Source organism: Marmota marmota, unplaced genomic scaffold (genome assembly GCF_001458135.2).
Source record: "Marmota marmota marmota unplaced genomic scaffold, marMar, whole genome shotgun sequence".
In the NCBI taxonomy this organism is placed as follows: Eukaryota; Metazoa; Chordata; class Mammalia; order Rodentia; family Sciuridae; genus Marmota; species Marmota marmota.
The window spans coordinates 51,788,513-51,802,726 of NW_026000108.1; the positions used below are offsets into that span (position 1 = coordinate 51,788,513).

Below are 14,214 nucleotides of genomic sequence, written 5' to 3' on the forward strand. Positions count from 1 at the left end.
GAGGGGAGAGGTGGGGAGGGGGGAGGGTGGAGGATGGGAAAGGCAGCGGAGCACAACAGACACTAGGATGGCAATTTGTAAATCAATGGATGTGTAACTGATGTGATTCTGCAATCTGTGTATGGGGTGAAGGTGGGAGTTCATAACCCACTTGAATCAAAGTGTCGAATATGATATGTCAAGAAATTTGTAATGTTTTGAACAACCCACAATAAAAAATTAAAAAAAAAAAAAAAGGAGCCTGAAGCAAGATGTCAAGATGTGGTTGACTGACTAGAACAATGTAATAATTAGTCTGACTGATATTTTTAATTTATTATTTAAATATTATTTTAATTCAGATATTCACTTGCAGAACGAACATAGACTAATTGACTTGAATAAATTTGTGTGAATTTATCACTGAATGATTTTCTTTGTGTGGGTATCTTTGGAACTGTTTTAAAGTTATATATTAAATTTGTTATATTCTTAGAGTTTATTAACAACATTAATGATACTCTCATTTTAACAAATTATTTTTAGACTTTCTTCTTCTTCTTCTTCTTCAGGCTTAGAGAATGATAGAACTTCTGCTTGGGTTGTGGCATATTTCATCTTATGTAATGCTTAAAACAACCCTACTATATAAGTATTTGTGATCTCATTTTTGGTAGAAGGAACTGAGGTATATGGAAATTTGTTTGAGTTTATACAGCTAGTAAAAGTTCAAGTTTAGAATTGAACAAGGACCGCGAGTCCAAAGATATATCTTAAGCGTTGTATTATATTTATTTTTTATTATTTTATTTTTATCATAAAGCTAAGCTAAAGATGGTGTTTTCTGTTTCCATTTACTATCAACTAACCCTTAGTATAATGGTAAAAGCACACAGGACTTTCAGAAACTCTGAACTTATTAGAAACCAGGAGATATTGGAGTGTTATGGAAAGACTACATTGTTAGAGCAAGGTCTGAAGATGGCCTATAGGAATCTGCCTTGGGAAATGGGAGATAAAAGAGGCCAACAGTGTTCTTGATAGGATTTTGTTTGATAGAATCACTTGAGTTAATTAGAGTGGTATCTGTGTTAACAGATGCTATGACCAACTCACAGTTAAGACTCTCCACTAAGTTTTCAGTCAGGTAAACTTTAATTATGACAAAGCATATTCTCAATCATTTTATAATTGTCACTCAACACCATGGGGCTGCAAGATGATCTTTTATTTGGGGCCGTGTGCTCTCTCAGATTGCTATTCCTCTTTCTCAAAGGACTATTTAGTTTCAGGAGCAGAAACAGCAGCCTTAGTCACGTATCTTGGAGGTGGGATTTATGTTTATTCATTTAATTTATTAATTATTTTGAAATATTAATTGACTACTTAGGTGTCAGGCATTTCTTAGGTGTTCTTGAAGTTTGTTCCTTTTATATTTTTTCTATCATATACATTTTTATTTTTATTATTATTATTTTTTTCAAATAAAAAGAGAGTTTTATTTACCTGGCCAGGGACTGTCACCCACCATAGATTAAACTCTGAGGGAGGACAGCAGTTTCCTGGTCCATCCAAGGAGAATAAAAGCACAAAAACCACAACTCAGTGACTTGCTTATTGTCGTGTAAATTAGCCAACCATAGAAATTAAAATATTAATAAGTGGGACCTGTGGGCTGTTGGCAGGACTGGAATTTTCTAGTCAGCAAGCAAGGGATAAATAGAAGCTAAAATAGCATTAGTTTCGCAGTTCAGTTGACCACAGTCCTAGGTTCAAGCAGGAGCTAGATAGTCACATCCTGAACTTGGGCAGGGGTCAGCATGGTGAGAATCTACTTTGAAGTCATGTCATATACATTTTCAAATTGACTTTCTGAAAGGTCTGACTATTGTAATGTAGAACTAAAGTAATGGTTAGAAATTGCTTCCCATTTTGAAGTTGATTGCTAGGATCCTTCTAGGAGCATACCTGTTAAAGAACAATGCGCAGAAAAAAAATGATTTACACTTACCAAAGATACTATCTTTTTATTTAGGTCCATATATTCTTGTGAATAGGGTTTTGCAAATTTGCTGTCATAGTCAATATTGTTGATTTTAAAGCTGATGTGATAGTAGAAAGGTGTCTTTCCTTAGAAGGAGAGAAAAGAAAAAATAGATTCCACATTGAACATTTTGCAACTGCTCTCATTTCAAGAAAATCATGGGAAATAGAATGCCCTGATAAAATTTCAGGTTACTTGACATTTAAATAGTCTTGATGCCCCATCCCCCAATATTTTTGATGCCCAATACCAATGATTGTTAAAATTGCTTTGACAGAAAAATGTTAATTACTATATAACTGTACCCCAAAGTATATTCAAAAATTTTAATGTGCCAGTTTTCAAGTTTGGGCAATCTGGAGACAGATATGTTATTATGAAAAGAAATTACATCAAAGTATAGTAATTATCTTAGTTTTTGTGATTGCCACAGATTACATTTAGGAAAACCAGTAAAGTTACAAGGTTTATTGTTTGTGAGATACCTAAGAAATTAAAATGAATAAGGTTGAAAGTGAATGAGGCATCATTTGTAAGTACTCAGCATTAAGTAAGCAGAACAAAGAAATGAAACCTATAATTTTAGAAAGAAAAGAAAAGGAAATAGAATGAGGGATACATTACACTGTTCTATTTGAATACATATAAAATTAGTAGGAAATAAATGCTTGTTAATTTTTCAGGTTCCATTGTTTCCCTCCATTCTGTAGACTAAGAGGGTCAAATAAAAGGGAGATGAGGAGTGTGGGGAGAAGGGAGATAATATGAGAGAAAAAGAGGAAAGAAGGGAAGGGAGAAAAATTTAAAAAAAAGAAGGAAAGGATTTTGCAATTTTTTTTGGAGAAAATTTTTCTTGTCAGTGACTGCAGTTAATTATTTGGGATAGACTCCCATGTCCTTTCACAATAATTAAAGATGTGCAAAGTAAAATATGATAACATTTTTGATGGGCTTACGTTGGCAAAGATTACAATAAAAAAAATCAGGCACTCTTATGGACTACCCATAGGAATGAAAATTAAACATATATTTGGTAATATTATTAAAAGCTTGAAAAACATCTTTTCTCATTCCATGATTCCTCTTTTTATAATTCAGTTTCAATGTAATGAGTTTTATACAAATCTATGTATAAAATGAATTATTTAAAGTAACATAAAAAATTAGAAATAACCTAAATGCTTAAAGTAAAAAATTAACAAAATAATGTATGATCTGCTTATGATATAGAATATTGTGTAATCATTAAAATCAATATTAAGAATAATATTTAATGTCTTGAAAATGCACAGAAAGGAAAATAACAAAGAAGGGAATGTGCCAAAATAGTGAGTGATTCTGACTAGAGAGTAGGATTATCAGAGTTTGTTTTCTTATTTATGTTTTTCTATATTTTTCATACATCTTATTGAATATTATTATTTATTAGAAAATTAATTTCAAAGAATCTTTCTCTGTAATTACTACTTTTCACTACTGTTTTTCTATTCTTTTTTCTCTTAATTTAATTTTTTTATTCTTTCTTCAACGTTTAAGTTTTATATTTTTTATATTTATTATTCCCTTGTCAATGGTTTTATTTAGAATAATATGAAGGAAATATAATATTTTGTTGCTATATATTTCTTTGCACAGAAACTTTATGACTTATTAGAAATATCAGTGTTGTCTACATCAGATTGTGCATCAAGAAACATGGGGGCAGTATTAGGTTATGTTAACTCATTGGACTACTAAATGAATTTCAGACATTAAGGACTGAAACCATTCTCCAGCTCTGTTATCCTATTAGAGCACCAAGAATGAAATTAAAAAAGATAGAGGTAAATAGAGTGCTGCCATTGGCATTATGAGGAGTTAACAGAGTGCTATAATAAAGGATTAGTTCCTCTTCTTCAAATCTAATATATACATGGGCAGAAAAAAATAGGACAAAAGATCCCTTAAAGTGTTACTTTTATTGATTTTTTTGATTCCCATAAGAGTAATATTTTTCAAATAATCCAGGCCACATTATGGATAAAGTTTTAAAGCTCAAGGAAGATTTCGAGCCTCAGTAATTATCTTCCTTAAACAATTACTTTAAAATAATCTACGGTTGTTCAAGAAAATGTATTTATGTTGACTTTTAAAAAACATGTCAGTTGTCCTTTTAGATATATAATTTTAATTTTGACTTTTCAAGGAATTCTTTCCTTTTTGTTGTTGGATACATACATAAATGTGTAGGCTTACAATTAACTGATAAGTACCAGGGCACTTGTCTCTCCATGGTTTCCACACCTAGATGTTTCTCACACACAGTGACTTATTTTCTCAGAACTGGGTTCTGGTGGAAGCCAATTATTCCCACTATTGACAGGAATAATCTTAGAAGATGGATCACCTTTAATGTCTCCAGCCTGGGCCTCAGCTTCTGTTATCTACATTTAAAACTTGCTGAGAGAAGGTCTGCAGGCCATGTTCTCATTATTGGATCTCTGGAGGGTCAGAGATGCTTTTTATAAAATCCGAATTAATACTAAACTTGGCACTGAAGAGACAATATAGGAAGAGTAACACATACTTATCATTTTGGTCCATGGATAATGAAGAAAGAAGGCAGAACAAATAAATTTGCATTTGAAGAGGTATTTATTTTGCCTGGACTCTGATGCTTTGTTTTCATTTTCTATTCTTTGAAAATAAAGCTGCTATTTTGCAGGCTGAGTTTCCATTTATAATCAGCACAATGTTTGCAAATAATGTCTTAAAATAACATTAATGAGAAAATTAGAAAGTTTAATATTCTCCATGCATATCAATAAACTTTATAGGAAAGATCATCTGTCAATTTCCTTACCAAGCACTCAAAAACTTACTACTGCAATATAATATTAACTTCTTAAGGCAGAAACTATGTATTTTTATATACTTTCTTCTATGGTAATATAATCTGTTATTTTTAATCAAGCAGATGCTATCCTAATATAAAAAGTATATTTTCCATCTTCTGTAACATCTAGGAGTAACCTTATGCATCTATGTTCTGACAAATGGAATGTTCTGACAAAAGAACAATGATGTGTTAGCAATTTCTGTGATACTTTCCTATTGAGAGATTACCTGCTCTTCTCTCTCCTCTTCTATTTTCTGGCTATCTGGAATTTGGACCTGATAGCTATAAGTGGACATTGAAATGACATTGGCAATTTAGGTAACGTATGATAGAGCAACAAAATATGAGGAGCCTAGGTCCCTAACACCTTGAAATAGTGTAGTGAATCTGGGTCACTGACCTTTGAATTTATGTGTGTCTGGATCTGTGTCTGTCTTCCTAAAGGTCAGTGGTTTTCAACTTTGGCTGTGCAGTATAACTATCTGGGAAACTCTGAAGAGTCTGGTTTCTACTGAAGATAGTATCTTTTAGAGTAGAGCTTATGTACTGGTATTTTTTTCATATTTGTTAGTGTCAGGAAATATAATTTAATTTACTTTTTATATTTTTACTTTTTAAAAAATTTAATTCTTGCATACATGACAATAGTGAAGTGCATTACATTCATAATTATCCATTCACAGCATAATTTTTTGTAACTCTGTATATAAAGTATATATGGACACTGGGATTATGCCATTATACATGGGCTCTCTTATTTTTTTTTGCATACAATTCTTAATACACCTTTATACCACAATTTATCATATTTCTGTTTGTATATAAGGTATGATGACACAAATTCACATCTTCATACATGTATTTTGTATAATGATGACCCTCTCCTTCTACCATCTATATTTTTACTTTTTAATTGACACAATAGTTGTATATATTTGGGGGGTACATGGATGTACTTTGTAATGTTCAAATCAGTGTAAGCATATCTATTTTCTCAAGTACTTATCATTTATTTGTGATGATACATTCAAAAACTTTTTGTAATTTTTTTGAGATAGTGCAGTATCACTATCTTCTATCTATCTATCTATCTATCTATCTATCTATCTATCTATCTATCTATCCATCCATCCATTTGGTACTGGGGATTGAACCCAGAGGTGCTCTTTCACTGAGCTACATTCCAATCCCTTTTTGTTTTGAAATAAGGTCTTGCTAAGTTGCTTAGGACCTCCCTAAGTTTCGGAGGCTGGCCTCAAACTTGCAATTCTCCTATGTCAGTCTTGAGGGACACTGGGATTATAGGCTTCTACCACCTTTCCCAGTTATGTACTAGTATTTTTAAAAACACCATTACAGGTGATTCTAGGTGCACTTGGGGTTAAAATTCACCGGTCTAGAACAGGAATCTGCAATTATGGCTTTTCAGCCGAATGTAACCTGTTTTTGAATGGCCTATGAACATAGAATGTCTTTTACACTTTGAAAGGTTGAAAAAGTCAAAAGAAGAACAATAATTGGTGATATGTGACAATTACATGAAATTTAAATTTTATTGCATATAAATATTTATTGGAAAAGAGCTATACTTATTTATTTTTGTACTCTGAATAAAGCACCTAGTTAAGTATCTGCCTTAAGTATAGAAGTCATCACTAAATGAAAGCTTGTTGATTCCAATCTGTATACAGTTTCAGACACCTTATTCTTCCTCCCATGTATAACTAATTAGAACAAATTAAAAAAAGAAAGAATACTTATTAAAATCCATAAAAATTAAGCACAAAAAATTAAGCAAATTGAAAACACATCATTTTCTTTTAGGGTAATCTGAAGCAGAGAAAAGTAGGTGTCTAGAAGTGAATATTTGTGCTGTGTCTTGGTTTGTCCAGCTGTTTGTTCTTGTTTAATTACTGGGTCAAAGGAAATAATAGCTATTGTAAAGAGATGCTCATTGCTTCTGGAATTTGTATATAAAATGTGCAATTTTTTATATCAATTATACCTCAACAAAACCTTAAAAACAAGAGCAAAGACTACAAAAATGTTAGTGAGGAAATACTCTCATCTGATTTCCTATTTCCTTAATTTCAAAATTCCTAATTTTCCCAACATAGAATCCACAAATACAGGCAATTGTAAGCCAGACATATAAATACTTACCATAGGCAACAAAATAGACAATGAGTCCAGTGATGACTGCAGCAATCACCAACATTAAGATACAGAGTGTAATCTTCCCATATCTTGTGAGTTTGATTTTCGTTTTTGACTCTGTTCTTCTTAGCAAAAAGGACAGGAGAATGTTTCAATATGAGCTTGATATAGGAGTCTTAGAAATAAATATGGGTTTGATGTTAAGTGTAAAAGTATTTTTTTAATATTAATTATGGATTTAGTGGACGGCTAAGCTTGGAAAACAAAATGAAGAATTATTGGATATAATATTTGGACTGCTTATTTTTCAGTACATATGAATAATAATAATAATTCTAAATCAATATTCATTTATTCACTCAAAAAATATTTGTAGATGTTTACTATGTACTAGGTGTACTGTAATACCTAATTAATACCTATATTAATATTATTATCTATATTATTTTGATTTCTATTTGCTAATAAAATCAAATATCTATCAGGAAACATTGTTTTAGTTAGTTAGCAGTCATTCCAGATGATATTTCCTAAACAGACAGATATTTCCTAAATATTAGCTAGATCTTTAATGCTGGTGACATTTCCAAGTCTTAGTCTTTTTAGAAATTTCATTATACTCAGAAAAACATTCTGATCATTGAAAAGTATTTTGTTCAAATTGCATGTAACTATCAATATCTCACTATTTGTATATATATAAGATGTCCATGAACTTTTTGGTTCATTAGGAAAAAATTAAAAAGAAACCTCACAATACAAAAACTTAGAAGAAACACTTTTTTTGTTGTTGTTATTCATTTTAAACTGGTGTCTTGCTATATTACTCTGGTCTTGAGCTCCTGGGCTCAAGCAATCCTCTTGCCTCAGCCTGATCAATTTTTCAATTGGATCAACCAACTTACTGAATCTAGAATAGTATTTAAATTTTTTCATAAGACAATTGACTAAATAGTACAGTAAACCTTGGTAAATTAATTTCCTACAGTTGCATATGTGTTCTAAAATATTTGCTTCCAAACCCATAGGAATATATTTGCCTATTTTATTTAAGACATCTTGCCATGGGATAAGTCGCAAGGAAAATGGGATAAATGAGTGGTAAATTTTATGTAGCAAATATTTATAGTATATTTCCTATTTTAATTGTGTCCTTCTAATAGATGAACCATGTAAAATTCCTACTTTTGTAGATAAGAAAATTGAATATTGACAATTTTGGAATAATTCAGGCTACAGATATTCAGAAACCTTTCATTGTTTCTCCTGATTTTTCTACAAAGGTGATATAAAAAGAAATTCTTGTATGTGAGGATTTGTCTCATATGGAGCATCATTTGACTTTAAAATTCCCTTTTAAGTTTCCTTGAGTGAGATATTTCCCTGGTGTAGAGCTAGAAGGGTCTTTGCAAATCATCCATCCGGATTTCCCTATTTTACACATGAGGAGACTGTAGAACAATATTTTCCCTTTGGGACATTTTAAATCTAGAGAAGATTAGCAGTATAGGTAGAGATTTGTCTGCTGGTTGTCATTAGTATATTTAGGGTTAGTGTTAGAATTTGGATTAAGGTTCTTTTCTCCTCATCCCCAGAAGAAAAATTAAATCGAATCGTATAGGCCACTTTAACTTTCAACTCTCACCCACCTTACAATCAAAGTCTAAGGTCACTACAGTGACCTCTCTATTTAATTCAAAAATGCAAAATTATGGTTAATGGATTAAAAATTGATTTTAAAGGCAGAAAGTTTTTTTCTGTCATTCTCACCTTAGTTTTCTGAGATTTAGGTGTTTTTCCTACCTGCCAAAACTTTAATTAATTTAAAAAATATCCATGTATGTGTGTTGTGAGGGGCAGTGTGTGTGCATTCCTAAATTTAAAAGGAAAATTTAACTTTTTTGTTATTCAGATTCTTTCCTTTAAAACATTCTCTAAAATCAATACCAGGTATATAAGTTCCATTTTGCAAACTTTTTATTATTGGTTATAATGTTGGTTGTAGACTACTTAATATTCAATAGAAATTGAGTCTTGGGTGGGAGTTGAGGTGAAGAATAGAAAAACCTGTTTTGATTTTAGCAATATAACTTACTTTTCCATGTCTGTTTTGTTAATTCACAAAGGGTATGCTGAAGTCATTGAGTATAATAATGATAAGATGACAATGATATCATAGATTATTTGGGGATTTTAGAAACAGTGACTTGCAGGTGAGTTATACTTAAAAGTACTAATTCCTTAAAAAGATGAAATTAAGGTTGTTTATACATTCTCTCTCAGATATTATTTATGGAAAATAAGAGACTAAACAAGCTGATACGAAGGAAGTAGAATACATTATTTAGAAGCTGAGATGAAAGATTTTTAATATATATTCGATAATCAAAATGATTAACAGGAACTTAATTTGATGGAAAATATTTCAGTTCTTCCTTTGTAGTTAATTAAGCTAAATTATTAATGTTAATGTAAAAAGTAACATTATTAAAGCATCCTACTGGGAGATTCATCTTGCCCAATAGTATTCTGTTCATCCAGATATGGAAACCAAAAATTTGGCTAAAACTTTTTTTAAAAAAAAATGTGAGTGCATTTCAGTGGGTTTATTTTGTTCATATTTTGCTCATATTTTGTTGGAGTGCTAGGTAAGACAGAAATATATATGAACATTTATCTTTGTCTTAATTTCATTAGCTTAAGAATAAAAATGTAAAAATTGTTTGTCCACCTATGTGTACTGTGGAACCAGTCAGCACTTTTCTTTGACCTTCAGTTCTATTGCTTTCTAAAAGTATGAGATTGAGAATGGAAACTAACAAAATCTTCTCTTTTTGTTTTCATCCTTGTTTCCAACCAAAAGATTTAATCATACCTCTAAACATATAGCAGAATAAGCAGTGCAATATTCTAATAATTAAAAATTGAGACCTAAACTTTGGTCTAACACTTTCTTTAGGTGAAATAGCATATTGCAAATATAAATATTAATATTTCTATATCAGTATGCATCTTTGGAAATAGATATAAATAACTTAATCTTTTCAGTGTTCATAGTGAAGTTATCTTTTCAAAGATAAAATCTCCCAAACATCTTCAAGTTTTAGAAATTGCACACATACTTTAAATGAATATTCCGATTGTAATTGAAAGACTCCTCAGAAAAATTGATCATAACAGAGCTTAATGATTAATATTTACATACCTCAAACATTTTTTTCTTTTGCTTAGGATTTATATTGCTCTATTTCTACAAAATGTTGAGGGAGAACCTCATTTTTAAGAACTTTAAAACACAAATTAAGTTGCTTTAACAAATTTGGTTCCTTCATAAAATTTACTTGAGGAACAATGGCAAGCCCTCCTGCTGTCCACCCCTTTGAAACATACCTGTTTTGCAGAGGTGTACATGGCTCCTCTCTTTGCCGAGGTTGTCCCTTTGCCATCTTCCCCTTGAATGCTATGCAGCACAGTCATTCGCCACCTATGTAGCTTACAAGATTCTGTGACTTTTATGTGTTTTATGATAATGGCATAATGATAATACTTAGCACTTACACAATTTTCATCTTCAAAGCGCTTTCCAGACATTTGCTAATTAATTTTAAAACTTTAGTAAAACATGAGCTGTATATATGCCACTCCATAAATAATAAATAATTATATGGCCCTAGTGGGGCAAACTTAAAACTCAGTTGTGGTGACTGAGAAAATAGTAGAGTCATCTGGTTTGAGAAGAACTATTTTTCTCTTTTTGTCTACTGGGAAATGAGTGGGCACTGTTTTTACTCCTTAGAATCTATTTTTGAAAATCATAGCAATCTTGTTTTTGCTCTTCATTGAAAAACTAATGACTCTCCAAGCTCCAGCCCTTCATCAGAATCTGGATTCTTTCCAACTCATAACTCTCTTGCCTCCTTTAATCATGTGTCATCCTTTCATGAATTCTATCCTGAAAGTTTTACTGCCCTTTTAATACTAAGGCTTGTTAAAGAATGTTTTCTATCCTGAAATCTATAGGGTGTTGATTTTTAATTTAATAATATATAGATTTTAGCAGTAATTTTCTAAAGGTTTGGACACCATTCTGTTTTTTTAGTAGCCAATTTTGATACTGATATGGAGAATATATAGACACCTTAATGTGCAGCAACCTGGAAGAAAAAGAATTTGCCAAAGGTCAGGAAACACAGTAAGGGAGAATCTAGTAATTATGCTGGGAGAGAAGCCTTCCTCATGTTTGTTAAAGAGGCTCAGCCTCATTATATGACCAAGTAGAATCATTATACTACCTATGCTATCTCCCTTCTTCCCAAAACATGTATAGGGAAAGGGTAATCTGAGAAATCATATTTGTATTAGGATCAAAATAATCATAATGGCAGTTTTCATATCAATTATTAATAGAACCCTGATAAGATATATCTACATTCTTTTAAAGTTTCTATATTAATTGTTATTTATTTGACCATCACAGACACTATACTTTTGTACATGTGTTTAAAATATCTAGAGTATTCTTCCCAATATCATTTGACTCTATAAAGCCTACTTATACTTCAAGGTGAGCCTAATCCTACTTTCTTGATGTGAGTTTCTTAAAACCTACTACTCTACCATCTAAAGCTCAGAAATTCGACTAAACTTATAGAATCTTCCAACAAAACATGCTTGGGTTACAGATGAAAAGTTTCCTAATCTTTCTCCAAAGAGAGATTCAGAGATCCTGAATCTGAAAAAAAAATGTATTGCACACCTACCATGGAGTTGGCACTGTACTAATTATAGATTATAAATAATATTCTTAGATGCTCACAATTTCATGATGAAAACAGTCAAAGAAGCTGGTAATGAAAACATCAAAGTAAACACTTGATGGAGTAGATATGAAGTATTATGTGAAGACAGAAGTGAAACCTAATTCCATTGTGTGGGCAGGAGTCAGACAATGGAGATGTCTGGAGTATTCAAGGAAAAGCATTCGGATAATATCTTTAAGAGATTCTATGGCAGAATGCTACAGAAAGATGTTTTATGGAAGTTATAATTTTAAGTTTCCATGTAAATTCTATAATTTTATGTATTTGAAAGTCTGTATCTAGCTAAGATTTGTGATAAAATGTTAAGGCACTCTAAAGAATTAAAGATATTTTTTCTGCTTTTCTTCTTTTCCTTTTGATTACAACTTTAATGTCCACTTTATAAAAGCTGCCACTAAAATCAATCAACCAAATGACTAGTGAATTGAAAATATTACATAATTTCCCCACATTTTTTGTTAGTGCATTATAGTTGTACATAATGATGGAATTTGTTATTACATATTTGTTCATGCACACAATTTAACAATATTCTTTTTTTCCTACTATTCCTTTTATTTCTTTTTTGAAAAATTTTAAAATTTATTTCTTACATACATGACAATAGTGGAATGCATTACATTCATATTACCCATTCACAGCACAATTTTCATATAAAGTATGTTCACGCTAAATTATGCCATTGTGCATGAACTCTTTTTTTTCCATTACAATTCTTTTTTTTTAATCTACACGCCATTTAATTGTGAATAATCCATAAAAGAGGCAATGCTTGAACCCTTGCAACTTGAGGTTTCTGTGGTTGAAATATATAGTAACAAATTGTACTTTTGTATGCTTCTCTTTTCATCAATCTCCTCTTTCCTTTTTCTTTAGTTTTAGCATTTTTTATTGGTTGTTCAAAACATTACATAGCTCTTGACATATCATATTTCATACTTTAGATTCAAGTGGGTTATGAACTCCCATTTTTACCCCGTATACAGATTGCAGAATCACATCAGTTACACATCCAAATTTTTACATAATGCCATATTAGTAACTGTTGTATTCTGCTACCTTTCCTATCCTCTACCATCCCCCCTCCCCTCCCCTCCCATCTTCTCTCTCTATCCCATCTGCTGTAATTTAATTCTCTCTCTCTTTTTTTTATTTTTCCCTTTCCCCTCCCAACCTCTTATATGTAATTTTGTATAACAATGAGGGTCTCCTTCCATTTCCATGCAATTTCCCTTTTCTCTCCTTTCCCTCCCACATCATGTCTCTGTTCAATGTTAATCTTTTCCTCCTGCTCTTCCTCCATGCTCTGTTTTTAGTTGCTCTCATTATATCAAAGAAGACATTTGGAATTTGTTCTTTAGGGAATGGCTAGCTTCACTTAGCATAATCTGCTCTATTGCCATCCATTTCCCTGCAAATTCCATGATTTTGTCATTTTTTAGTGCTGCGTAATACTCCATTGTGTATAAATGCCACATTTTTTTATCCATTCATCTATTGAAGGGCATTTGGGTTGGTTCCACAGTCTAGCTATTGTGAATTGTGCTGCTATGAACATCGATGTGGCAGTATCCCTGTAGTACGCTCTTTTAAGGTCTTCAGGGAATAGTCCGAGAAGGGCAATAGCTGGGTCAAATGGTGGTTCCATTCCCAGCTTTCCCAGGAATCACCATACTGCTTTCCAAATTGGCTGCATCAATTTGCAGTCCCACCAGCAATGTGCAAGTGTACCCTTTTCCCCACATCCTCGCCAGCACTAGTTGTTGTTTGACTTTATAATGGCTGCTAATCTTACTGGAGTGAGATGGTATCTTAGGGTAGTTTTGATTTGCATTTCTCTGACTGCTAGAGATGGTGAGCATTTTTTCATGTACTTGTTGATTGATTGTATGTCCTCCTCTGAGAAGTGTCTGTTCAGGTCTTTGGCCCATTTGTTGATTGGGTTGTTTGTTCTCTTATTGTCTAATTTTTTGAGTTCTTTGTATACTCTGGATATTAGGGCTCTATCTGAAGTGTGAGGAGTAAAGATTTGTTCCCAGGGTGTAGGCTCCCTATTTAACTCTCTTATTGTTTCTATTGCTGAGAAAATACTTTTTAGTTTGAGTAAGTCCCATTTGTTGATTCTAGTTATTAACTCTTGTGCTATGGGCATCCTATTAAGGAATTTGGAGCCCGACCCCACAATATGTAGATTGGAGCCAACTTTTTCTTCTATCAGGCGCAGAGTCTCTGATTTGATATCAAGCTCTTTGATCCATTTTGAGTTAACGTTTGTGCATGGAGAGAGAAAGGGATTCAGTTTCATTTTGTTGCATATGGATTTCCAGTTTTCCCAG

At 32.0% G+C, this 14,214-nt stretch overlaps 1 protein-coding gene across 1 annotated transcript in view; it reads right to left on the reverse strand.

Annotated features, from left to right (window-relative positions):
• The window catches only part of LOC107139052 (transmembrane protease serine 11C-like), a 54,062-nt gene extending 43,558 nt beyond the window's left edge, over positions 1–10,504 (reverse strand). Inside the window, exons 1-3 of the mRNA XM_015481823.1 lie at positions 10,449–10,504; positions 7,065–7,180; positions 1,991–2,109 (exon numbers count right to left, since the gene is read on the reverse strand). Of these exons, the coding sequence (XP_015337309.1) occupies positions 1,991–2,109; positions 7,065–7,180; positions 10,449–10,504 (291 nt within the window). The remainder of the gene's footprint in view (positions 1–1,990; positions 2,110–7,064; positions 7,181–10,448) is intronic.
• Positions 10,505–14,214: the final 3,710 nt, after the last annotated feature.